The 24,396-nt window shown below is 45.2% G+C and overlaps 1 protein-coding gene across 4 annotated transcripts; it reads right to left on the bottom strand.

The window, feature by feature from the left end:
• Nucleotides 1-1,521: 1,521 nt before the first annotated feature.
• On the bottom strand, nt 1,522-24,101 carry LOC121607806 (genetic suppressor element 1-like). Of its 4 annotated transcripts, XM_041938783.1 has the most exons (17): nt 17,022-17,052; nt 15,922-15,991; nt 14,735-14,914; nt 12,974-13,173; nt 9,876-10,042; nt 9,529-9,732; nt 9,008-9,163; nt 7,749-8,050; nt 6,507-6,828; nt 5,805-6,391; nt 5,528-5,640; nt 5,155-5,434; nt 3,909-4,022; nt 3,422-3,802; nt 2,977-3,276; nt 2,526-2,629; nt 1,522-2,388 (listed from the first exon to the last, which is right to left on the bottom strand). In XM_041938783.1, exons 3-17 carry the CDS (start codon nt 14,910-14,912, stop codon nt 2,251-2,253), a joined length of 3,546 nt encoding a protein of 1,181 aa, XP_041794717.1. In that variant the 5' UTR covers nt 14,913-14,914; nt 15,922-15,991; nt 17,022-17,052; the 3' UTR covers nt 1,522-2,250. The 4 variants fall into 4 exon arrangements, with proteins under 4 accessions (XP_041794717.1, XP_041794719.1, XP_041794718.1 ...); XM_041938785.1 differs by lacking the exons at nt 15,922-15,991; nt 17,022-17,052 and adding an exon at nt 20,753-20,846; XM_041938784.1 differs by lacking the exon at nt 15,922-15,991 and having other exon boundaries at nt 17,022-17,063.
• Between the last annotated feature and the right edge of the window lie 295 nt (nt 24,102-24,396).

The raw sequence follows: 24,396 nt of genomic DNA, 5'->3' as shown, positions 1-24,396 counted from the left end.
TGATGTGTACATGATTATGACAGACAAAAGGCATTTTACAAATATTTTAATGTAAATTTCCATCCGAATTTACAGCAATATATGTTAATAAATAATTCGTCACAATTATACATCCCAAATAATACATTACATAACAACTGATTGAAACAAATATGCAGGATTTCACAGAAAGTTTGGAGAGGAGACTGAACAGGGGACGCGGGAAGGTCGGGAGATTTTGGGACATTGCTACTGTAGCTTGCGCTTCTAGGATCGGGCTCCTGGGATTTTAATATTCAGAGGGAAAGAGGCAGAAATTATGATTTCCTGACATTGTTTTGTTTGGCTTGAACAAAAATAAATCTCATCAAAGACCAGATAAGGTGTAGTTTATTGGTACCCACAGAGGGACAGTGTCGTTCTGATGTGTATGTCACCTATAAACTGCTACAGGAAATGTTTCAAGTACTCCAAGAGCACCACGAGAAAAGATTTTGTTTATTAGTTCTGACATTGTCCTGAATGGAACTGCTTAATAATTTGGCTTTTTCGTTTCCTCATAAAAATCAGTACAACTTGTTTTTTTCAAAATAATGCCACAATAAATCACCTTCAGATAGGTGAAAACATTTGTAAGGTTGGGCATTATGTCTAAAGTACTGTGGTTACAGTGATGCCAATTATCTAAGAACACAAGTAGAATGTAGCAAAAGGCCTTTTTTAAAAAAGATCACAACTTTTATTCTCTTCAAGTTTTGTCAATATAGGCATGTGGAGGCCTCAGGAGACAGACTCTGGGTTAAACCATCTCATCTATCGTCATGACAACTTGATAATGTGAGAAAGACTGATACTTGCCGTGTCCTCATCCACCCCCAGTGCATCTTTGCCAACCCCCCCAAACATTTTTGACATCACATTTTTCAAATACAACTGTCCTAACATCCTCCATTTTCTAAACATTTTTATTCTGACCAGCAGCAATTGAAACAAAACATATGGCTTCCCACAAGAAATGGTAAAGACAATAAAACATACAAAATTCTTCGTCTATCGCAAGTGACTTTACCAATGGAAAATGTATTAAACCTCAAAAAACTTCACCGATCCCATTTGCAGTTAAATAGATAATATCTTTTCGATGATTCCTATCCTCTGCAGAATATTTACCAGCACACGAACTATGTCATTTGTCAGATACGGCGCTCAGTAGACAGTACAACATCATACCACACAGAGGGCGGGTCAAGTATTTCCTCTAATTCCATTTCAAGTGCATCCTTTCAAGTTTAAGGCCTGAGGTGTGCTTTGATTCCTTTACTCGATTTTCATTCTTTGAGTATTAACCAAGTGACCACTGCACGCTTTATAGGGACAGTTCACCCCAAATCAAAATGTTTTTCCTCTTAGCTGTGGTGCTCTTTATCCATCTAGATCAGGCATCTCAAACCGGTTCCATAAAGGGCCGCATGGCTGCAGGTTTTCATTCCAACCCAGGAGGAGCACATCAGGCCAACCAAACAACATCAAGGGATCACTTAGTTGTCAGCTGAAGACTGAGATCAGCTGATTAATTGATTCCAGCCTGGTGTGCTCCTCCTTGGTTGGAATGAAAACTTGCAGCCACGCGGCCCTTTATGGAACCGGTTTGAGATGCCTGATCTAGATTGTTCTGGCGTGAGTTCCCGAGTTGTGGAGATGTGGGCCTCCTCTTAGATTTAATGGATTTAGATGGCGCAAAAAAATGCAATGTGTCTTTCCAGCAAAAAAGGTATCTTCGATTTTGGGATGAACTGTCCTTTTAAGTCTCTTCTCATTGCTGTCCAAAGAGGCTACAGATTTGTGCCAAGTGATACATCTCATTAACGTGCATCAATACAGTTTATGCAACAGATGCTATGATATGAGCTAAATGGTGGAAAGTCCTTAAAGCTGTCTTGGGGACTAGTAGTGGGAGTAGTTAGCAGTACTGTGACGACGATGCTGTTTCACCTACACAGTGTTGTTACAATCCATGGGCAGAATGAGAGAGTGTGAATGCCCAGACTATATGGTCAGCATGGTTTACAGTTACCATGGCAAACATGACAGGTAATCAGAAACTCTGGACCCAGTCAGGTATCATCACTGACTGTCCAGAAGCATAGCAAGACAAGGATTGGCTCTTCAAGTGCTTCAAGTGCAGAGAGTGGTCTGGCTCCAGCCCGTCTTGTTCTTCTTACTGTTCCTTCGCTGTCAGAGGCGAATCTGTCAGAGAGTTGGTGTCAGAGGTCACCTCGGTGTGTGGCCATTGACTTGTCCCCTGCCCCAGTGAATGTTAGGTAGTGTCAAACACCTCCTGAAGTGCTCCAGCTGGGCCTGCAGCCTCTCCCTCTCCTCTCTCACTTTCTGCCTCTGACTCACCAGCTCCTGAGAAATTGAAGGATGGACACGACTCTCATTACAGAAAGTGCAAACGGCAAATGGGAACACATTAAAGGATTAAAAGTGTACAACTCTGCAAGTCACAAAGAAGCAGGCATGAAGGCGTGGTCTCAGATACTTACCCCCATAGTGAGCGAGAGCTGCTCTGCAGTTCTGGTCAGGTTGTAATTCTGTGCTTCAAGTCTTTTACACTGACTGTGAAGAACCTGCCTCTCTATACTCCATTCTGAGAGAAACACACAGAAACCACAGATAAGGGGAAATGATATCCATTATAATACCTGTTTCACACAAATGACCTGAGGAAATGGTGGAGCCCAGCAAACAGTCCATGGGTCAAATCCGTCCCTCCAACAAAAATATTTTAAAGTTTTCCCTTTAAAATGTATTTGTCAAACTGTAAATTGTCCTGCTCAGTACATCACAATTCTTTAATAACCACATTTAAGGGATTCTAGAAATGTTTCTGTTGTGTTAAAAACAAGCATTGGCTGATATATTGTTATCTGGCTTTTAACTGTTAAACACAGTCATAGTTTTGGGCTACATACATAAAACTTTACACTGACTCACCATCCACATATTCCTGGTAGGCCTCAAATATAGCTTCAATACCCTGCCACTTCTTTGGAGCTTCTTCCATCTCCTCCTCCTCATCCTCCTCCTCCTGACCAGACTCCTCCTCGTCCTCATCGGACAGGTTTTCCTGTGCTCCTGGGGTCTCCCTGCTGGCTGCAGGGAGATGGAAGTGATGTCCGTTGATGTGTGTGTGCTGAGGGGCATGGTTAAGACTTGAACTTTTCAGCTGAGAGATGCTGTGAGGCAACGAGCGGTCGGCCTTCATGCCCACCTCAGGGACGCAATTTGAGACTCCTTAGAAGAGAAGAGTGAGACAAAAAGGCAATGATTTTAACAGCTATGATATTTCATTTTAACACCACTAGGTGGCAGAATATTGTCATTTTAAAATCCATGGTCAAGCCTAATGGTCATGCACCTATGGGAGCGAGTGTCTAACCTTTGTTCTGCAGTGTGTTGTGTGTGGACTGCAGCACGGCCTGGTGGAAGTACTGAGCAAAGGCCTCAGGTGTGAACCTCTCCAAGGGCCGATTCCGTCCATTCTGCACGGGGCTGGGCTCCTTTTTCTGGGGAGAAGCAACAATGTCGTTCTGGAGGCCCTGGAGCTTCCTGTTCGGTTGAGCCTCCATGAATTCAGCCTGTTCATGATGAAGGGCCACGGGTGGAGGGATGCGAGCCACGTGGATGTCCATGGAGGGTTTGATCGTGTCGTTATGGAGGAGATGCTTAGGTTTGTGTAGGTAGGGAGGGGAGGGGCTGGGAGAGTCTGGATACAGATGTCCGTTTGATTGACAAGGCAGAGGGGCTGATGAGGAGTCACCTAAAAATAAATTGGTACAGCGTCTTAGAGAGAGTTTTTGCAACTTTAAACATGCATATAAATGTGTGTGTGTGTGCGTGTGTGTGTGTGCGTTCGTGTGTCTCACCAGTTGAGGGAGCAGGAGGACTGCTACATGGAGGTAAAGGATTATATCTGAGTGTGTCTAACGTCACAGTCTTCCTCTGAATGGCCCTCAGCAGCTCCTCTGTCCTCTCCTTATCTACAGAGAAAAAGACAGAATGAGAACACCTGTCATTCATATTTGAAAAAAGGACTTAAAATATTGACTTGTGCGAGGAACTGACGGAAAAAGGTCAGCAAATAGGTGACGCGAGGTAATGCTCAGTGCACCATCACAGGCTATAGCCACAGAAATTAAAGTTTAATGCAGGCTCATCATTTTCAGTTTCTACCACCTTTTCTACAAACAAATATCAAGTTTTTTAAGAGGAGCAGATTGGCTCATAAAAATATTCACATAGATTTTATGTCTCTATTCATCCAGAAGCTGATTATCGCTGTTTACTGTGAACTAGGTTGTCTTGCGATGTTGACAGATCAGAAAATGTGTCTGGTAACAGAAAATTAACATACACATATTCACCATTAATGAGTTTCTTATTAGCTTGCATTGTAGTGGCCATTTATTAGCCATTATAAAGCACTTATTAATGTCTTATTCTGCATGACCATATTCTACAACTATTCAGCCATTAACTAATAATCAATAATCAATAACCTCCTAATTACTACTTATTGATACGAGTTAGGAAGTTATTCTTCATGAATTACGACATTAATAACCTAATCCTCCATAATCCTAACCCACATAATAAGGCAAGGGCTTTATAATGACTAATAAAAAGCCAAAATGCTACTAATATGCATGCTAATAAGCAGCATTTTTGTAAGAAGAAAGAATTTTTGTATTGTTTATGTTCTTTCCATCAGATTTTTTTTAATGAATTGGTAAAATAAAGAAAATTAGAAGGCAAATATATCTATCTATCTATCTATCTATCTATCTATCTATCTATCTATCTATCTACATTAAAAATACACTAGTGGAACAAGTTTCGAAAAGCATTCATACATTTTTAACTGATCGTATATTTTGACAAGCCATAGATTCAAATACACCCTTGCTGGAGAAAGTAGAAAATTCTGCCACAACCTCCTCTCCAGATGCACCCTAACTTTATTTTCTTCTCACCCCTCCTACAGCCTCGGTAAATAATAAAACAAAGAGAGAAACTGCATGATGTATTTTTCCACACGGAATCACCAGAACAACTGTGAAGAGAGCCGAGTAGCACAGAGGATGTGTGTGTGGATATTAAACAGGTTGTTACCTCTCCTCTGCTGTGGGCTGACATGGGAGAGGTTGAACATAAGGAGGAAGTCCTTCTTCTCCTCCAGTTCGGGGGTGCTGTCCATCTGCTCGGCAGAGTACGGGGTAGTTAAGGGAGTTGTAGGTGTTGAAGGTGAAGGGGCTTTTCTCTTGCCCCGCACAGCTGGCGGAGAGAGGCTGCGCTCTCTCATCATCCTCCTCCTCTTCCTCCTCTTCCTTGCCAGAAGCTCATCACGATGGGCCAGTGTGGTCAGACCACACACACGCAGAAATTCCACCTTCTGTGGAGAGAGAGATTTGGGCGGTTTAATATCGCTCTAACAAACATTTTCAAACCTTGTGTGTATATATGACATGTGTGTATGTTCGTGCACCTCGGAGGACGTGTCCAGTTTGAGTGGAGGCTGTTCTGTCACTCTCCTCAAGTGGGCTTTCACCTCCTCCTCGTCACTCTCATCATATGACTCATCCAGGTCATAATAATAACCTGGAAAGAGGAGGACAAGAGAGAAATTATCTTTCATCACAAAGAAATTATAAGCCTTCGGGTTAATATTAATGGCACTAGCAACCATTCCCTGTCGTCATCTCTTCTGCCGGCCACTTCCCCTCCTGCTCATAAATCCCCTCTCTTTTCACTGCCCTGCTCACCTCCCTCTCTGGCCTCCCTCCTCCTCTTCTCCTCCAGGTCGAGTTTGCTGAGCAGCCTGCGGTGCTGTTGGAGAACTTCGTCATACACCAGCATGCTGTCGGGCAGCTGACTCTGCCGCTCCCTCACCGGAGACGGGGAGGCTGCCTGGCACTGCCTCCCAAGGTCAGGAGGCACGCAGGACCTCTGGTGGAGGTTGTTGATGTGATGCCGGTGGTAGAGGCCCTGGATGGCTCTGTCTTGCTCTGCCTTGTTCCAGCAGCTTGCCTCTTGTAAACTAGCTCCCCTCAGTGAGGCGTACCTCTCTGTGCCCTCTGGCCTCCTCCTGCCTGCGTCTTCCAGCTTCTCCCCCCAACTCAGCGGGGGTCTGTCGGCTCTGGTCAGTCCTGGAGGTGGCCGACTTGGTGGCGTAGGAGGGTGGAGTTTTCTGCGGGAGTCTGCAGCGGTGTCAACGAGGGCTGCTGGGTTCCAGAGTGCAGTCGGAGGCGCAGGGGGATGATGGGGACCTTTGGGGGAGATAAGGGGAGGTGGAGCACCGAGGCAGGGAGGTACATCTTTGCTTCCTGGGTTGTGATGGACTGAATTGGTTCTGTTTCAGTAAATAAAAAACAAAACATTGCATTTAGAGTCAAAGTCTCACCACACTGAGTGACACTGCAGGAGGATAAATCGTTTTCCAAGGCTAATTGTTTAGGCGTCTTCACCTGTGGCTGTCTCTCCTCGGCTCCACTCCTTTCCCAGGTGACCTGAGGCCCATCTCCGGCAGACCCTCCCTCTCCTGTCCTTGCCCTCGCTGCCGTGTTAACCATGCCGCCTCGCTTGCCCTTTGTGTCATCATGGCAGCTGCCAGAGCTCCATGGATCCCCCCCGCAGCTGCAGCAGCAGCAGCATGGTGCTTCCCCAGGTGAGACGGCACCAGGCTGGGCACTGGGTGTGGGATAGACCCCCTGGAGGAGTGAAGGCCAGGCTGCAGGGACAGAGCTTTGGGTGCTGGGAACCCTGGGTGCTCTGAGTCCTTGGGTTTATCTGGAGAAGTTTGGAAACCATGAATTATTAAGTCGAACAGCAACACATCTTCAACTTTTTTAATATTACAAGATTTATTCAGACATCATTCAGCATCTTACACTTTTGACAGGATGATGGATTACCAATAAAAGTTTTTTTTCAAATGTGCATGCTGTGTCTTGTAGGTTATTTAAAAATAGCATTTTAATAAATTTCAATCCATACACTTTGTATATTTATTTATAATACATGAAACCCAACAGACTGGGCTGTGCCATGTTTCGGGTATAAAAGTAGAAGGAGGAAAAAACTGAGATTAAAAGTTTAAATTTCCCAACAGTCAAACACTGAAACAAGCATGCTGGGCCAGTAGGCCTTTGACCTTTGGTGGTTGTAACTTAAAAACACAAACACCAGTAGCTAATTGTTTATTTGTATTTATTTAACACGTTTCTGGCACCTAGCCTAGCAGTGCTAACCAAACGTAAACTAACCAGCAGTTCATTGGTGTTGGTTGAGATGCGTGCTCATTACACAAGGCAGCAATGAGCATGCTTGAACTGAGGTGATGACATTATTGTTTCCTAAACTCATCAGTTTTACATGCACACACGGATATGCCGAAACTGGAGATTCTACACCTAAGAAGGCCTTCTTGTGTTAGAGTGACCTAAACTGTGTGTGAACGAGAGGGCCGAACAGGAAAATGTTTGTTTTGCTGAATATACAAATGCGTGTGGTCAAGGCCTCCGCTAGCAGAGTCTCCCCACACTATATTGTTTGTTCTTTTTTTATTGATTTACTGAATAAACTTAAAATGTGCTTCATCCTTGTTGCAACACACAGACTGCCAGTGCAAGCAGTCTGGGTATCCGGTCGTGTTTGTGCCTGCACGTGTGCACGCACACATGAGTGACCGTGTGTGCGTGTGTAGGTACCCAGTCTGTTCGGGGTCAGCCTCTCCCCTGGCCTGGCCCTGTCCTCTGGTGGTGCCCTCCGAGCCTGCAGCTCAGCCAGGTAGTGGCTCTCCGCCGCTCTGACCATCTGCTGCTGTCGCTCCCTCTGCCTCTCCTTCTGTCTGTCCAGCTCTCTCTCCCGCTCTCTCCCCCTCTCCTCCTCCCTCTCTCTCTCCCTCTCTCTCTCCCGCTCTCGTTCCAGCCCTGCCTCGCGCTCCCTTTCTTTCTCTCGTTCACGCTCTTGCTGTCTCTCTTGCTGGCGGAGCTCATTCTCCATCTGTAGCCTGTGGGGGAGGTTGACAAGTATGCGCACACACACACATGCACGCACGCACGCACGCACACACACACACACATAACACACACACACACACACACACACACACAGGGGGAGAAGGTGAGAGATGCAACACCCAACATGAGGGAGATATTAACCACACACTGGTGAACCTCACACAAACATTTCTGCTCAAACACACACACACACGCGCGCAGAAACACACACAAGTATGCACACGCACACTCTCCACTTACCATGAGGAAAATAATCCATACACAGCATGACTGAGCAAGAGCAGATGAACACTTAATAGGTATCCACAGGAAAAGGACGCACGCACGCACAAACACACACAAAACAGACCACATTCGCCAGCGATCAATATCACAGAAAAAAACCTACAGGATATGCTGGAGCCATTACAGAACCAGACGATAAATACCATCCATTTCAAACACAAACATTTCCCCTGTGTATTATGCCACAGGGAAACAATGTGTATTGTGAAACTGAGAGAGGAGCTCAAAGTACTGGAAGAAAATGGAGAGAAAGAAAGAGAGCGAGTAAGGAAAGACTTCCTTTTGTGCGTGTGTGTGAGATTTTGTGTGTGAACTGGCTTGCATATGCATGTGTATGGGTGTGCAGTGTGTGTGTGTGTGTGTGTGAAGGGCAGTGTGTGTGATGAGTGTATAGGAGGCACTGTGGGGTGTATGCTAAAAATATCACACACTCAGCAACCTGTGCCTACCCTGCAGAGAGAGATTACACAGCCCTGCAGACAGAGGAGAGAGAGAGAGAGAGAGAGAGAGAGAGAGAGAGAGACAGAGAGAGAGAGAGAGAAAGAATGAAAGAAACAAGGAAGGAAATAACTAAAAGAATAAAGAAAAGGAAAGGAAAGGAAAGGAAAGGAAAGAAAAGAAGAAAGGAAAAAAGAAAGTGTGGGGGTGTGTGTGTGTGTTACCTCTCAGCCAGCGCTGTGTGGTTTAGTTCTCCAGGGTAGCGGCCTCCAGGCAGGTGCAAGTGGAGGGCAGATGGGTGTAGAGGAGGAAAGGCACCCCCTGCAGGCACAGAGTAGAACTGCGACCGCAACGCAGAAAGACATAGAGACTCCTCCATCCTGTGACAGACAGACGGACGGACAGAAGCAAACCAGTCAGACTGTATGTGCAAGTGTGGAAAAGATGGCTTGCTTATAACTGGTAGTGTTGCCTCAGTCAATGCACAGAACCGCATTGTTCAGCATTTGTACCCTAACGTTCCCAACGTTCCCCTTACATTTCCCCTTACATTTCCCCTTAAAAACTTTGGTTGGATAAAATAGTTCCATGCTGTTTAACATCACATGTATTGTAAGGCGTTGTCATTTTTCACAGCTGCACCTCCCAATCAAACTTAATTCGAATTCAAACAAGAATTATGTGGGTGTCTAAACAACATGAGTTTGAAAGGTTAATGACCGAGAGTTTAAGGTGGTGTTGTTACCTGGGTAAGGACAGCGGGTGGTGCAGGTAGGCAGGATGATAGTAAGCAGCAGCAGCTGCAGCGTGGGCAGCAGCAGCAGGGTCCAGACTCAGGGGTAGAGAAGTCAGTCGGAGGTCATCTGATGTGGCGAAGGGCCGGAGCGCTCTCAGGTACTCCTCTGGGACGGCACCCGAGGGAACCACGGGGTGCATCTGCCCAGGCAAACTGCACGAGGAGTGCACAAAGCATTAATCTAACAATGCTGCATCAAGTGGGTTCTGTATGAAGATTTTTAGAGGTTATGATCAAAAAGTCTTCTCTTGTACAAACAATTGCAGTCCAGCTGTGGGTGTGTGTGTTGCACTTACCTAAGGCTCTGTATTCTGGGGTCCTGCATGACGGAGCTGGGGGTGAGGCCAAAGGGGTGAGCCAGGGGGTGAGGCGACGGGGTGGGCGGAGTCCTCTTATCCTGCTGTGGCTGGGTGTTCTCAGCACCCACCCGCTCCCTACCAAGTCCTTGAACACTCGGCTCTACCTGACAGGGAGACAAGCAGACGGTGTGAGAGCAGACATTACTATGTATATCCCTGGGCTCTGAGCGTGTGCTAGATTGAAACTGAGCAGAAAAAAGTTCAGGAAAATGGTTCCCGTATACCCCCCCGCCACCTCCCCTGAGCTGCACCCAGAGGCTCAGTGGAGTGGAAAAGTGGGTCTGATATGTCATAACAGGTCAAGATCAAAGAGGAAAGATGATCCTAATATCTGGCCGACTGCTCTCCCCTTCATCGCTCACTGTCTCCCTGTCTAAGAGCTTCCCACTCAGAGGACTCGTCACCACAAAGTTGCATTTGGTCCTTGATTGATTAAAGTAAAATTCCAACCTTCAAATCGACAAAAGCAGTCATGGAAAAACCAAAGCTCCAAATTACAAAAGGATGTGTGCCCAACTTGCACGAAAATTTACAGTAAACAGTGACACAGTTGGCAAGGATGAAAACCATGTGACTGCGTTCTGGGACTTGGATCAGTCCAAGTTTGCTTAATATGTCATGTGTCATTGTGCTCACTCTCCAAACAAAATGCCAAAAGATTATGTAAAACAAGACCAAGAGGCTTCACAGGCCATGTGGGGCTACTTTGAGCTACTGTACACTTTAATGCCAGAATGCTAACAGGCTCACACTGACAATGACAACATGCTGATGTTTAGCAGGTATAATGTTCAGAATCATAGTTCAGCATGTTAGCATTTGCTGATTAGCACTAAACAGCTGAGACTGATGATATCTTCGCAGGTATACTGGGGCAAAATTTGATGGCGCCAAATGAAAAGTCAGAGTACCAAAGTCATTAGGATTCCTCCTCTGGGCACCATCCTATGCAGGAACTGCAAGTACCATTTATAAACAAACAGTTTTTGGCGCTGCGTCTGCCATTCTTGTAGCTTCCTCTTAGATGTGTGTTTGTTGGTCTGGCATCTAGTCGTTACCTTTTCATAAAGTCTCAACCTCATCTGCGGGCTGTTGTTGGCTGGCTGCCGATGGGATGCACACCCAGAAGGCAGGGTCTCTGTAGATAAATACACCATTGCATACTTCTACAGGGTTCTACAAGTGATGATTGAGAGGGATTAAACAGGCACTTTTCATGTGAAAGCATTTCACTTGTTCCAAGCTTTTTTTGTCCTTAATTATCTCAATAAGACATTATAACTGCTTACTGAGATTTAATTACTGGTTCTGGGTAACTTGACACTTGAAACTAGAATTTCCAGAATTACAAAGCTGTTTGATCAACACTGACAAGTACAAAACGTCTTGGTCAAAGACAGACAAATGTACTTGTTTAGAGTCTGACTGCCTGTCGGACCTGTTTTAAAAATCTTTGTATGTGAAATTTTTCCTGTTCTGTTGGCGGATAATTTTTCTTATTTCAAGTAAAATTTACCCCATTTTACAACTTTTTTTCTTGCTTTTTAGAGCTGTGTTTTTGCAGTGTATGGACACAGTTTTTTAGTAAAATCCTGCGTATTATACCTTTAATTGTAACATAGTTTTGACAACATAATGGAAAAAGTCTTAGCTGGCAGGAAATCTCTGATGACAGTGCGTTACTGAGAAAGAGACATACATTTCCACTATGATGTGACAAATCTTGTTGCTACAGCAACAGAGGTCAGACAGACCACGGGTAAACCACAACCAAATGACCTCTCCCAGCAACACCCGATCTGCTACCTTAGTTCTGTACAACACTTGCCTTGCAGTGAAATATCTGTGCTTTGAATATGTTTGAATAGTTTTGAATGTGTCACTCATGGAAAGCAGATTCAAACCAGCGATGAATTATCTCTCTCTCTCCATCATTCAGTAATCTCCACTGGTTTAAAATGAGGAGGGGAGACACAGGAAGGGTCTGGAGAGCAGCCATCACATTCCTTGACCTCTGATCCTGCAGACAGCCAACGGCCTTCACAGATGCAGCACTAAACACACACAAACAGTCAGTTTCTTTTGCTTAAATCATCCTATCTGTCTTTCTCTGTTCTAGGACAAGCTCCACACAGTAAGGACAAATACTGAATCTAGGAAACACTATAGAAACCTCTCTCTGTCGCTCTCCTGCTCATTCTTACTCTGCCGCCCCTCATTTCTTAACATCCTATTCTCTATTTTCCTGCCTCCCTCCCTCCTTCTCTCTCTCTGAATGTCTGAATGGGAGCCCCGGGCAGGCAGAGCCACAGAGTGGTCTTTGTGAAGGGGGAGAAAGGCAGCTCTGATCCAGGGGGAAGTGGCTACCGTGGGGGCTAACCCCTGCATTGTGTGAGGGGCCTGGTTCCTCACCCCACCTTAAATCCACTCACACACCCACAAGCAAACACATCCACAGACACACACACACACACAAACACACGCACGGGTCCTTCTTCACATCCTAAGCCTTTTGTGGTGAGGGGTCAAGTACACACACACATATGCACACACACACACACACACACACACACACACACACACACACACACTGCAGGAAGCTGAACACAATAGGTGCCAGTCTCTGCTGCCTCCAGTGTTTCTTTACAAACCCTTCATGTGTTGCTGAAAAAGACATGGACTGATTAGCGAGAGGAAGAGGGGGTGAGGCAGAGGGGTGAAAGCATGAAAATGAAAGAATGAGACAAGACAGAGACAGAGAGAGTGTGTGGGGGATGGAAAGAAAGAAACGGAGGGATGGCTGGTTTTGACAGTTTGATGTTGACAAGCACTGGGACTATTTCTTTAATGGAGGGAGCAGCAACAGGACGCTTAAATGAGACAGAAAGAGACAAGCGACTCATCTGCTGAGAGAAAGCATGAGACAGAGAGAGAAAGGAGAAACCAGCAAGACGAGGGAACAAAAAGTACAGATACACAGAGCAAGAACAGCACATGTCTCAAACATTCACGATTTGACAAACGCCGTGTCTCACCTGTCGTCCGTCGGCCCTCCACAGGCCGTTGCTGATCTTGGTGGGGGCAATGGTGACTACTGGAGGGGTGCTGGGGACACCGTGAGCCCTGGTCTGGCCCAGGAGGGGCCCTAATGAGCCCCGCTTAGGTGTGGTGACCGGCGAGCTGTGGCTGGTGGCTGGGGAAGAGACTGGAGACGACTCACCGCTGACAGCAGAACCTGAGGCGGGGAGAGATGATAGCGGGAGAGGCAGCAATAAACTGGAGCTATCAGACGGCTCATCAGATTAAAAAGATTTCAGGATCAAACAATCCCCCCGTGACATAATACAGATGGTACACGTAAAAGAAAAACTAACTTTTCTGTCAGTGTGCTGGCCTGCGACGAAGTAAACAGTGATTCAATCATTTTGATGAAAAGCATTCTGGCAAGATGTGACAGAAATAAAGAAAAGCGTAAAAAGATACACAGGGTAGAAAAGATGAGGAAATTGGTATGAGATGAAAGTGTGTGTGTGTGTGTGTGCTGCACTGATGAAAAAAAGACAAAAATCAAGTATGGATTGAAGGAAAGAAGGATGTCATAAATGAAGGTGTTAAAAAGAGGCTGGGGTGTGACACGGCGAAGGGGCCGGCGTTAAATGTGATAAAGAGAGAGTATGTGTGTGCTTTCACTCCATTAGTGTAACACTCACAATCAGCAGACACACACAGAAACACAAACACATTCAGAGATGCTAAGAAGGAGGAAATAATAATGAGATGGAGAGAAGGTGGGAACAAATGAGCTCATGGAGAGCCTAAAGGTAGAGAAAGAGCCACAGGGAGAGAGCGAGAGAGAGAAAACGAGATGGTGATAGAGAGGGAGAGAGAGAGCGAGGGAGAGAGGGAGGGAGAGAGAGAGAGAGAGCTTGTTATAATTGACTGTAATTAGATTCTCATTATTAGGAGATGAATGGAAACGAATGAAGGAAGAGGCAGAGAGGGAGAGGTCAGAATAGGTCAGCTCTTATTCAACACCTTCATTAGGACACCAATGAGCTGAGTGAGGACACACACACACACACTGACACACACACACACACACACATACACACACACACACACAACCTCAGAGTTACCAGGCAGTAAAACGTTTCGTATTAATCCACAAAACACAACTTTGGTCTGTGAAAAGTGTGTTGCAGTACGCAGTTTTTTCATCGATGTCTCGTTCACACTTTAAAGGAATAGTTCGCCATTTTGTGAAGTGTATTCCTTTGCTTTTTGGCGGAGAGTTAGATGAGATGTTTGACACCATTCATATGTCTGTGGCTTAGCTTAGCATCAAGACTGGAAACAGCTAGTTGGGCCAGCACCTCTTGCTCACTGATCAGGAAGTTATAGCACGTGTGTTTAATCTGTACAAAAACCAAAGTGTACAAGCGTCAAACTGCAGTTTTACATGGGCGTACGCTTATTCCTCTTCCTCCACGAGAAAAAGAAATAAGCCTAAGTGTTAAACTATTCCTTTTGTTTTGTTTCTGCAGCTCAGTTTCTTGGTGTAGAGGTGCCAGAAACAATGAAAACATGCAGATACATTAAAGGATGATAAACAAGCCTGACAGCAGCAGGAGAGGAGGTTATTTTTGGGTGTGACCAACAAAGAAGAGTCTGCTATACCTGTGTGTGTGTGTGTCTGCGCGTGCGCGCGTGTGTATGTGTGTTCAGGCCCTTGTTAGATCTCCAGGGCCTGGAGCTGATGGCGCTCTGGGTTATAAAGAGGTTAAATCACCGCTCACCTCTGGGATCCTCAGCCTGTTTGGCCAGTTTACGCAGGGCAGCAGCGAATCCAGAATTTGCAGATTGGGCAACTGAGTTCCCATTGGCTAGTGGGCTGAGGGGACTGACAGTAGCCGTGGTGCGAGTTGCCGTGGAGATCATTCCTAATGGTGGTGATTTATTGGACTCATGGTTCATACCTGAGGAGAAGAGCGGAAAGAAATGCGTGAGGAGCCTTGATATACGGAGAAACGTTGCCGTGAAGTTTATAGTTTGTTATCTCTAAATAAAACTTGGACAATCCAGTTAGTAGAAGTGTGTGATTCTTTTTCCAACTGAGGAATTTGATTACCACCTCTCTAAAAAGAAGAACATTTAGCTTAAAGTCATTTTGCATCAGTTTTTGAACACAGTTGGTAACTCGTCTATCTCTGAACAAATGAAACTCATCATACACCAGTGCTGAAACAGAACGGACAAGTGTGTGCGTGCGTGCATGCGTATGTGTGTGTGTGCATGTGTGTGTGTGTCTGCCTTTGTGTCTGGACATCATAGTGAGCGCATACGCGTGGGTCCGCTCCACTAGAGACAGAGTGGAGGGAGTAGAGCTGTGTCAAATAGAGCGGTGACCCTAATAGCAAATCACACACATGAGTGCACACATGTCCATTTCCTCAAGGGAGCTAGTCAACACATCTTAAGAAACTCGGGAGTGTCTACACGCAAACATTATTAAGTATCACTGCAGTTTTACACCCTCGCGCAGAAGCAAGCATGTACACACACACACTCAGTAAACACACACACACACAGATAACTAGCAGCACCATTGATCGACTGAATAGTGGACATACTTAGAGCAAACGTGTTTAGAGTAACCTTTGTCTTCACCCTCTACCCTCTTACTGACCCACTAATGTTAATTACAGCTGGAATTAGCCAGCAGCCCCCCTGCCCGCTTCAGCAATGACCTCATTACCACCACAACACACACACACACACCTTTCAAACACGCATACACACACACATATGCCACAGGAAGACCAAACAAACAGCCGAAGCAGTAAACACACTCATGAAAAATTCATACGTGCACATCGAACACCATTACTGGATGTTCTGCTCATCACGGGGACGATTTTGAAGAAAGAATGAAAGGGCGGCGGGATCTCAAGAGTTTGTTCATTGAAAGTATCATAAATCTTACATTCACAGATTAGATGTCTACCTTCTGCCGGCCAGCTTTCACACGCGTGAGCAAAAACAGGCGGAGGAAGCTGTCGAGCGATAAACAGAGTGGGAGAAGGAGATATATGAAGGGGGGAGTGAGGCAGGGAAAATGAACAAGAGCCAAATCTTAAAGTAAAGTGAACATGAAGTGGAGACCGACTGAGGTTGCTGTGGGAAATCGCGTGGACCTTCAGAGGATCGTACCGGTGCATTTCTTCTGCACGTTGGGAAAATTTACCATCAGAGTTCAACATTATCAAAGTTTTGAGACAAGCGATTGCAGGTGTGATGACCCTGCCGGCTGGTGAAAAGCCTCCTCTCATCAATTTCTCACAAGCTGCCACAAAGCAACACAGACAGATAACCTGTCAGCCGACATCTAACTGCTCTGAATGACATGTCTAATGTGTGTAATGTGTACAATTAACATGCATGCAGCTTCTGACGTGCGCGAGAGGGTCCACAGGATGTGTGCTTGTCTCTAATGTTACCTGTTCTTGTCTTAAATAAGCTGTTTCTAGTATACTTCTAATGTCTTTCCCTTTCTTTCTTCACTGCTTTCCTTTATGTCTTTGGCTACACTTATGTATTTGCATGTCACGCCGAAAGAGCAAATTGAAATTGAGACAGACAGAAAGGGAAACATGAAGAGAGTAAAAGCTCAGATCCTAACAGGCTGTGTGTGTGTGTGTGTGTGTGTGTGTGTGTGTGTGTGTGTGTGTGTGTGTGTGTGTGTGCGCGCGTCTGTATCTCTGTCTCTGCTGAGCCCAGCAGTCAAGGGAGAGATGATAAGACAGTTTCTATCGACTCTTTCTCTCCCTCCCTCCTCTGTTCTCACTCTCTCTTTCCTTCCCGTCTTTCGTCCCTCTCCTCTCTCTCTCGCCTATCAGCATACTGGAGCTTATTTGACAAAAGCCAAACACACATAATCTCCTCTCTGCTTCTTGCTTTCTTTCTTCCTTCTTCTAAAATCTTTTCTCACAGGCTATTTCCTCTGATATTTATCCGTGTCATTCACAAACACATACTAGCATATGCATGTGCACATAATTCAAACATGCAAGCAGACACACTCACCCTCCCGCTCACTGTTCTCCTCCTGCTCGTCGTCTTTCTGCTCCTCTGTGAGACTCTTTCTCTCTCTCCCTCTCAGCCTTGCAGCTGCTACGTGGTCACGTGACCTCTTTTCTATCCACTAGCCCCCCCTCCTCCTTCCCCTCTCCATCCACCGCCCCCCTCCTCCTTCTTCCCCTCCCTCTCCATCTATCACCCTCTCCATCCCACCTCCTCCTCCTTCTCTCTTTTCCCTTCTCTGTCACTCTTTTTATCTTCCCATTTTCTCTCCTTAGCTGTCCCTTCTCTCTCTCTCAAACTGTGCTCTCTGTCGTTTTCTTTTCTCTCTTCATTCTTCATCCCTCCTCCTTTTGGCTCGCACTCTCGGGAGGGTGGAGGGTGGTGGTGGCGTTGGTTGGGAGGGGGGGTAGGGGGTTGAGAGTAGAAGGAGGAGGAGGGTTTATGGTGATGACTGGGAGGGTGGATGTGTGGTTTTAGCTGTGTGTGTGTGAGTGTGTGTGTGTGTGTGAGTGTGTGTGTGAGTGTGTGTGAGTGTGAGTGTGAGTCTGTGTTTATGTGTGTGTTAACTCTCCATCCATCACTCTGTCTCTCTGCTAGTCAGCTCTGTCTGCTTTGGGGACAGGGGGGAGGTGGGGGAGGGGAGGTCTCTGACAGTGACCTTTAACCCTCCACCTCTGACCTCTTAGCCCCTGACAGCAGGGGGCTGCAGAGTGAATCACACAACAGTCCCATATACAAATTAAGACATTTAACTCCCTTTAGGAATCTTTTTTTAGAGGTGATGACTGAATGAATAAATACCACTAAAAGGCCATGCTAGCATCCCCAAGAGGCGAGACAACTTTACTATTCACATCATTGCAGGGGTAAGAAAGTGTACGTATGAGCTGAGGATGGTGCCAGCGCACGGCTATGTAGCTGTTCATCCTCTGTACGGTGGGCATAATAGGACATGTCAGACTGAGGCTTTATATCGGCAGACTTCACTGCTAGTGTTAGCATGCTTACATGATTACAGCTATCATGTTACAAACAAGCTAACACACTGACATTACTACAAATATACATACAAATTAACATTGTAACAGCATTTAGCATGTTGGCAATAATCTCAAGCAACAGCTACGACTCAACGACTCCATAAACGAACAGAGGCAAGAGGAAAAACAATTAAAGCTTGGAGAAAAATAACAGAGAGAACTGTTATTGATCCAAAACGTACCAACTTTTCAAATCACTCTGAGCTGTCAAACTAACACACACAGTCACACTTCACTCACACAAGGTCAGGGTGTAAGTTAGCTAGCTAACAGCTACAGCCGGTGACTGTGTACAGCTGGTACATTGGCTGCTTAAACGCTTGAATTTCGACAAAAGAAACATGGTGCAATATTTAGTTTTACATAAGCCAAAGAGGATCAGCTCTCCATTGTCAGCCTCAGCTGTGCTTTGAGCTAGCTGTAGACAACCTCATGCTAAAAAAACTTCCAATTACCATACCAATGATTAATATGTAACATTTAACTTGTTAGCATGCTAATGTGCAATAGCAACATGCTACACATACCAAGCTCCAGTTTGTTTGCATTAATCTCAAAGTACAACAGGGGCCAGTATGATTCATCCTCTGCTAATCGTTAATGTCTGTGCGAAAGTTCTTTGCACTTTCAATTCTTTTGCATTTTCAACATATCTTTACCCAGGACCAAAATTTAAGTGACCACCGGTCGTTGACAAACTGACACTGCTGTAAAGCCTGTCCTTGCTAGAAATATTCCAACGCCACAAACTAATAATAAAACTACACCCTGCTTGGCCAGAAACAGACGTTACACCCAGGTGTGACCCCATTCATCCACACGCAAACACACCTTCATACACAATCACACTCTGATGTCAGTGATATAGGACATGTTGAGGCCTGTGTCTTTGACACCTTTTTCTGTGTCTAGCTCTCTCTTTCACTTTCACTCTCTCACTAACACACACACACACACACAAACAGGCAAACACCCACTACACAGGGGGACTGTAAGGATAGCGAGGGGGGTTGGTCTGCCCCGTCAGCTCATTAAAAAGCACAATGTCTGTGTGTGTATTTAGTATTTATGTGTGTGTGTGTGTGTGTGTGTGTGTGTGTGTGTGTGTAAGCAGGGATGGGTCATTAAGATGGAAGAAGAGGTTGTAACACACTACCTACTCATTAACCCTCATCACATTGGCATGTCTGAGTGTGTGTGTTCCTGCGCTGGCTACTGTGTTAACACTTAGACATTAAATTGACTATGCTCGTTTGTGACCAATAATGAGCGTGTACACACACACACACACACACACACACACGCACACACACACACACACACACGCACACACACACACGCACACGCACGCACAACCACACACACACACACACACACACACATTCCCTTAACACAAAATATGCTCTATTTAAGTTTTAAGACATTATTATTTGGACTCCTACTGCTGATACTAATCGCAAGAACAACTACTGTTGTTACAATAGCTGGCAGACGTCCTCTAACAAGTACAACACACACACACACAGACAGAGAGAGAGAGGAAGGAGAAAGAAAGACAGAAAGACAGACAGAAAGAAAGAAAGAAAGAAAGAAAGAAAGCAAGAAAGAAAGAAAGAAAGAAAGAAAGAAAGAAAGAAAGAAGGAAGGAAAGAAAGAAAGAAAGCGAGGGAGAGGAAAAGTAGCCAAATGTTTTACAGCCTCTTAAAACTTGTCTGTAATAGCAGTCAGAGTGGCGTCAACACAGCAGTCTCCAGGGTTACTCCAGGGGCTGCTAAATGGCTTTACTAGCTCCAGTCACTCTGCAGCTCGCACAGAAACACTTAACACTTCCTTACAATCCATAAACAACGAACACGCTCTCCTACTCCAGCGTCTCACACACTCACGGACACAGAAATAGGCACGCAAATGACCATAAACGTCAGAAAAATGACACAAGACAGAACAATGACATCAACCAAAACACACATATATGTAAGCCGTCTGTGTAAATGCATGCACAGAGCGGCACATACACAATTAGCTGACTCAGGATTCAGGCATTGTGCGTCACAAAAGGTATGCATGTGACCCCTAGGGACCAAACAGCCAGCATGCATTTATGGTTCTGGGATAAATGGAGCAGAAAAACCACATACTGTAATAACCAACACCTCCAACAAAAAAAAAAAAAGAAAAACGAAACCAGGAAGCAACATCCAAAGGCACGCTGCAGCAGAGAATTATGAGCACACAGCAGGAAAAGAAACAATGGAGAAAGTATCGGAAGTGCAGCTGTCATTACTCTGTTCAATATTAAACAGTGTGTCCGCTAGAGCAGAGCCATGTTTACTGTGCAATCATAACAGTGTGCAGGTGTTAGTGAAAGGTCTATAAATTATCAGCGCCATAGCTTAGAGCAGAAATGTGGACAGGACGGCTACATTGGAAAAGCTCTTCTTCTCTTTTCCTCTCTCCTCCCTTGAACTCAGGCCTCCCGGCTGCAGAGAACTTTTGCTCTTTCAGCAACCCCTTCTCCTTTTCTCTAATCAGTGTACTCGTCTACAAGCATCTCGTTGCTGTCTGTCAGATACAGAGAGAAGATATAAACAGCAGCCATTTTTGGAAGCCTTACACTTTTATCTGCCCGCGTTATCGTTTCTTTGCCTTGTCATTTCCTCCTCGCTATCTCTTTTCCTGCCTCCTACCACTCACTCGACAGCCTCTCCCATCACGTCGGCTACAGTTCTGTTTTTCCCCTCTGTGTCATCGATCTCTTCTGCAGCGTGTGGCTCAGTCTCGCCTCTCTGATACGGAGATGATGCAAAAAGATAAAACAATCCGAGGCAAACCAATCTCACTCTGTCTCAGTTTGTTTCGGCGCCTGGCTGCGTCTGACTCTTGCCCGCAGGATTTTGTGTGGGTGTGTGTGCGTGTGTGTGTTCAGCGTTGGTGGGAGTGTATACACAGGGTCGTGTCAGACGGTTGACAGCCACAGTTCCTCCTCTTCTGGCCCGAGGCCGGCTCTGCTCACCAGGTGCCGACACCACGGTGGCTAGACCTCAACCATCTGAACAAACACGAGGGGGGAGAACACACGCACACACACTCTGGTTGCACAAAGGTGTATGAAGACACAACAGACTAGCAGATGCACATAAACTGGCCTGACAGCCTGCTGCTGGATACGTGTAAAGCAGAGTCTAACTGAAGTCTGTGCTGCGAGAGACGACCTGCAGAGCAACTAGCACTGTTGCAAACAATGAAGTTAGTATGACTCTGGTGAAGTTTGGACCAGAAACTTAGGTCTGGAGGTTCTATGGATTATTTCCTCATTTATAATCACTGCACAGATGAGGAGCAATGGGAGAAGCAGCTTTGACAGTTGACTGACTCCTGCCATCACCTCTGTCCTCTGTGTCAGTGTGTATTGCTGACTTGTGTGTCTGATGTTGATTCTTGTGACTGAAGCATGTGCCTGTTACAGCTGTAACACAATCATTTGCTTTGTGTCACCACCTTGTGCTCATCCACCACTTGCTTTTCTCGGTGTGTGGAAGACTGTGCAGTATAGATTACTCTGTAATTCAGTATAATACAGAATACATTTTGGAACATCACACTCAAAACACCACAAGAAAATAACAACTAACTGCCAGACTCACACAATGTAGGACAGAACGGGACTATTTAAGTAATAGGATACTGTAGTAAAGGATGCAACTAACAATCATTTTTATTACTGATTACTTTGGAATTTATTTTCTGATGGACTGAAGTGGCCCTTGTGGTGACATTGATGTCCGTTACAGATCAGTGGATGCTTTACAGTCATTGCATAGCAAACACATTGAAAACTGGTTTGGCTGCAATCCACTCAACTTATCTGCAAACATACAAATAGAAAAAAAAATGAAATATGTACCTGTATGTGAAACTCTAAATAGTCATAATCACATGTACGTGGTGAACAGAATTCTAAAATAAAACACCCGATATGTGAATGTAAGCATTGACAGTTATAGCACCTACTGCACCAGCAGCTGCAGCAGCTGGGTGTTGCTGACGAAGATCATGCGATAAGAACCCCCCCCCCCCGGCTACTAAATGGCCCCTTTGATCATTTACTCAAGCTGCTTGCATTGTCAAAAAAAGGATTATTTCCTAAATTAGTCCATTAATTGATTGGTGTACTGAACATTAGAAAATAAAGAAAAATGTGTATCACATTTTCCCCGGTTATGAGGTGACATATGTTTTATTTTATCTGTTAACAGTTAAATTTACAAAGATATGAAGCAGCAAACCCTCATATTTGACAGTTTGGAACTAGAAAATGCTTTTTGCCTGATGTGTGCCCTTAAGTTTAACAAAATATCAAAACAGTTGCCTTCATTTTCTGTTGATCTGTTGACGACTGTACACAAGTTTCAGCTCTAATGATACTGAAACCACAGGAGGAAAAAAAGCATCATGAAGTAGGATCAGGTAATTAGATACATACCACTGAGCAGCCTACCAAGAACAAGCTCTACAGGAATATCGTGCTGACTATTTTTTTTTTTTTTTTTTTGCTTTTAACAATTCGTTTACCAACAAATGTAGTATAATATGAACAGAATGTGCAACTGTATAATTAAAATAAATAGAAACTCTGAGTTGAATCTGAAGCCATGGAGTGTTGGAGCTTATCTATATGAGATGGAGGTAATTAAAGAGATTGGAGGTTTACTCAGTAACCCCTGCTGAGCAGCTGGTCTACGGCAGGTCAGGAGCAGCACATGGCGCATGGAGTGTGTGTGTGCGTGTTTGTGTGTGTGTGTGTTCCACCTGCGGGCTGTGTACACACACAAAAGCGACGTGATCCGCTTGACTGCTGCTAATGCGCCCAGCGCATCTATCTCAGCCAAACAATACAGTCGCTGTTAAAGGTCCCGGATTAAAGAGCGACTCCTCTAACTCCCTTGGGTGCTGTGACAAGCCACCACAAGGAAGGAGATGGGTGACACACCGCTGTGTTTCACGTTCGTCTTCCTGTCCGTTAAGTTTATCCGGAGCGCTGTTTGATCACCGACAAGTTTGACAGGAAAGATAACATAACAAGGAACCACAAACACCATTAACAGCCTCACCTTCTGGGCTGCGTCAAGAGTCACAGTTAGCAGCACTAGACAGGAAAAGAGGGGTTCTAACTTCAAAATAAAAGCACGAAAAGTTTCTTACATAAATACATATAATGTAAACGATAGAAAAAAAATAAGTAATTGGATTTTACTGTGCTTAAATTATCATAGCAACGCTACTTTTGGCCTTGTAAAGTCGCTGTGCCGCACGCTAATAACGCCTAATTTCTTAGTCACCAGAAGCTCTTTCTCCTGCTGCCTTCACACTGTCCGTCAAGCTGAACCAGTTTGTCTCATTACATACTGCCTACTGATTCAATCACACACTGCACACTTTCACAGTTTTATAGTCTCCGGCAGTTCAGCTAAAAATAACCTCGAATGAAAATACATTTTCACTTCCTGCACTGAAGAAGACAAAGATAGAGATGAAGATAAAGGACACAAAGTGAGGATTCAGTTGCCCACACACATCAAAACGAAACTGCTGCCATAACACAGAAAAATAAAATAACCACAAAGAAGACAACGTCACTGCTGAGCAGGCTACTACAGACAAGGTAATCTAAAGCCCGTAAAAATAAGAGGATGTCATGGGTTTTTAAAAGAAAGCCATAAGGTCATTAGAGAAAGTCACCACTCAGCGATATCCAGTAATTCAGTGATAATTCAACAACTCAGTCCCGTGTAAACTTAAAGATGGTCGACACGCACATATGAAAGACCTTATTGTTCACTCTGGGCAGCAACAAAAGCAAACAGACGTTTTGTCCTGAAACAACAGAAAACTTACCGTCTCACCAAAGGGCAGAGAATCGTCGCTTTCTGCGCATCCTTCACCGCACAAACTACAGCGGCTCTGTGAGCAGCGATAAAGCCCGCTGTGTGATCTCCACGATACCACCACAACACACACCGATGAGGGAAGGAGAAGGACAACACGTTAACTGTCCTCAGGGACACAGAGAGAGAGAGAGAGAGAGAGAGAGGCGGGGTGTGAGAGTGGAGGGTGCAGGAGGGAGGAGGAGGAGGAGGGCGAGCACCTGCTCCACTGACACTCCCTGGAGAGATGGAGGGATGGAGAGAAGGAAGATGTGGCCCCAGACTGCTGATACCTCTCAGCCTGGACATGTTTACTGTCCACTGGAGACAATCAGATCTGTTCAAGTCAGCTCCTCCTGCTGCTGCTGCTGCTGCTGCTCCGCTGCACACACTCACACAGTGCAGAGCAGCGGC

This window comes from Chelmon rostratus, chromosome 6 (genome assembly GCF_017976325.1).
Source record: "Chelmon rostratus isolate fCheRos1 chromosome 6, fCheRos1.pri, whole genome shotgun sequence".
NCBI classification, from domain to species: Eukaryota; Metazoa; Chordata; class Actinopteri; order Chaetodontiformes; family Chaetodontidae; genus Chelmon; species Chelmon rostratus.
This window is presented reverse-complemented; position numbering and strand designations above follow the sequence as displayed.

Bases quoted from the DNA above. Each gene is read 5' to 3' on its own strand.
- LOC121607806 (XM_041938782.1), bottom strand. From the start codon at position 14,912: ATGAACCATGAGTCCAATAAATCACCACCATTAGGAATGATCTCCACG. The intron at 10,043-12,973 runs GTGAGACACGGC...TCTCCCTGTCAG, and splicing joins GGAGGGCCGACGGACGACAG to GTAGAGCCGAGTGTTCAAGG. The intron at 5,435-5,527 runs GTGCACGAACAT...CTCTCTCCACAG, and splicing joins AACTGGACACGTCCTCCGAG to AAGGTGGAATTTCTGCGTGT.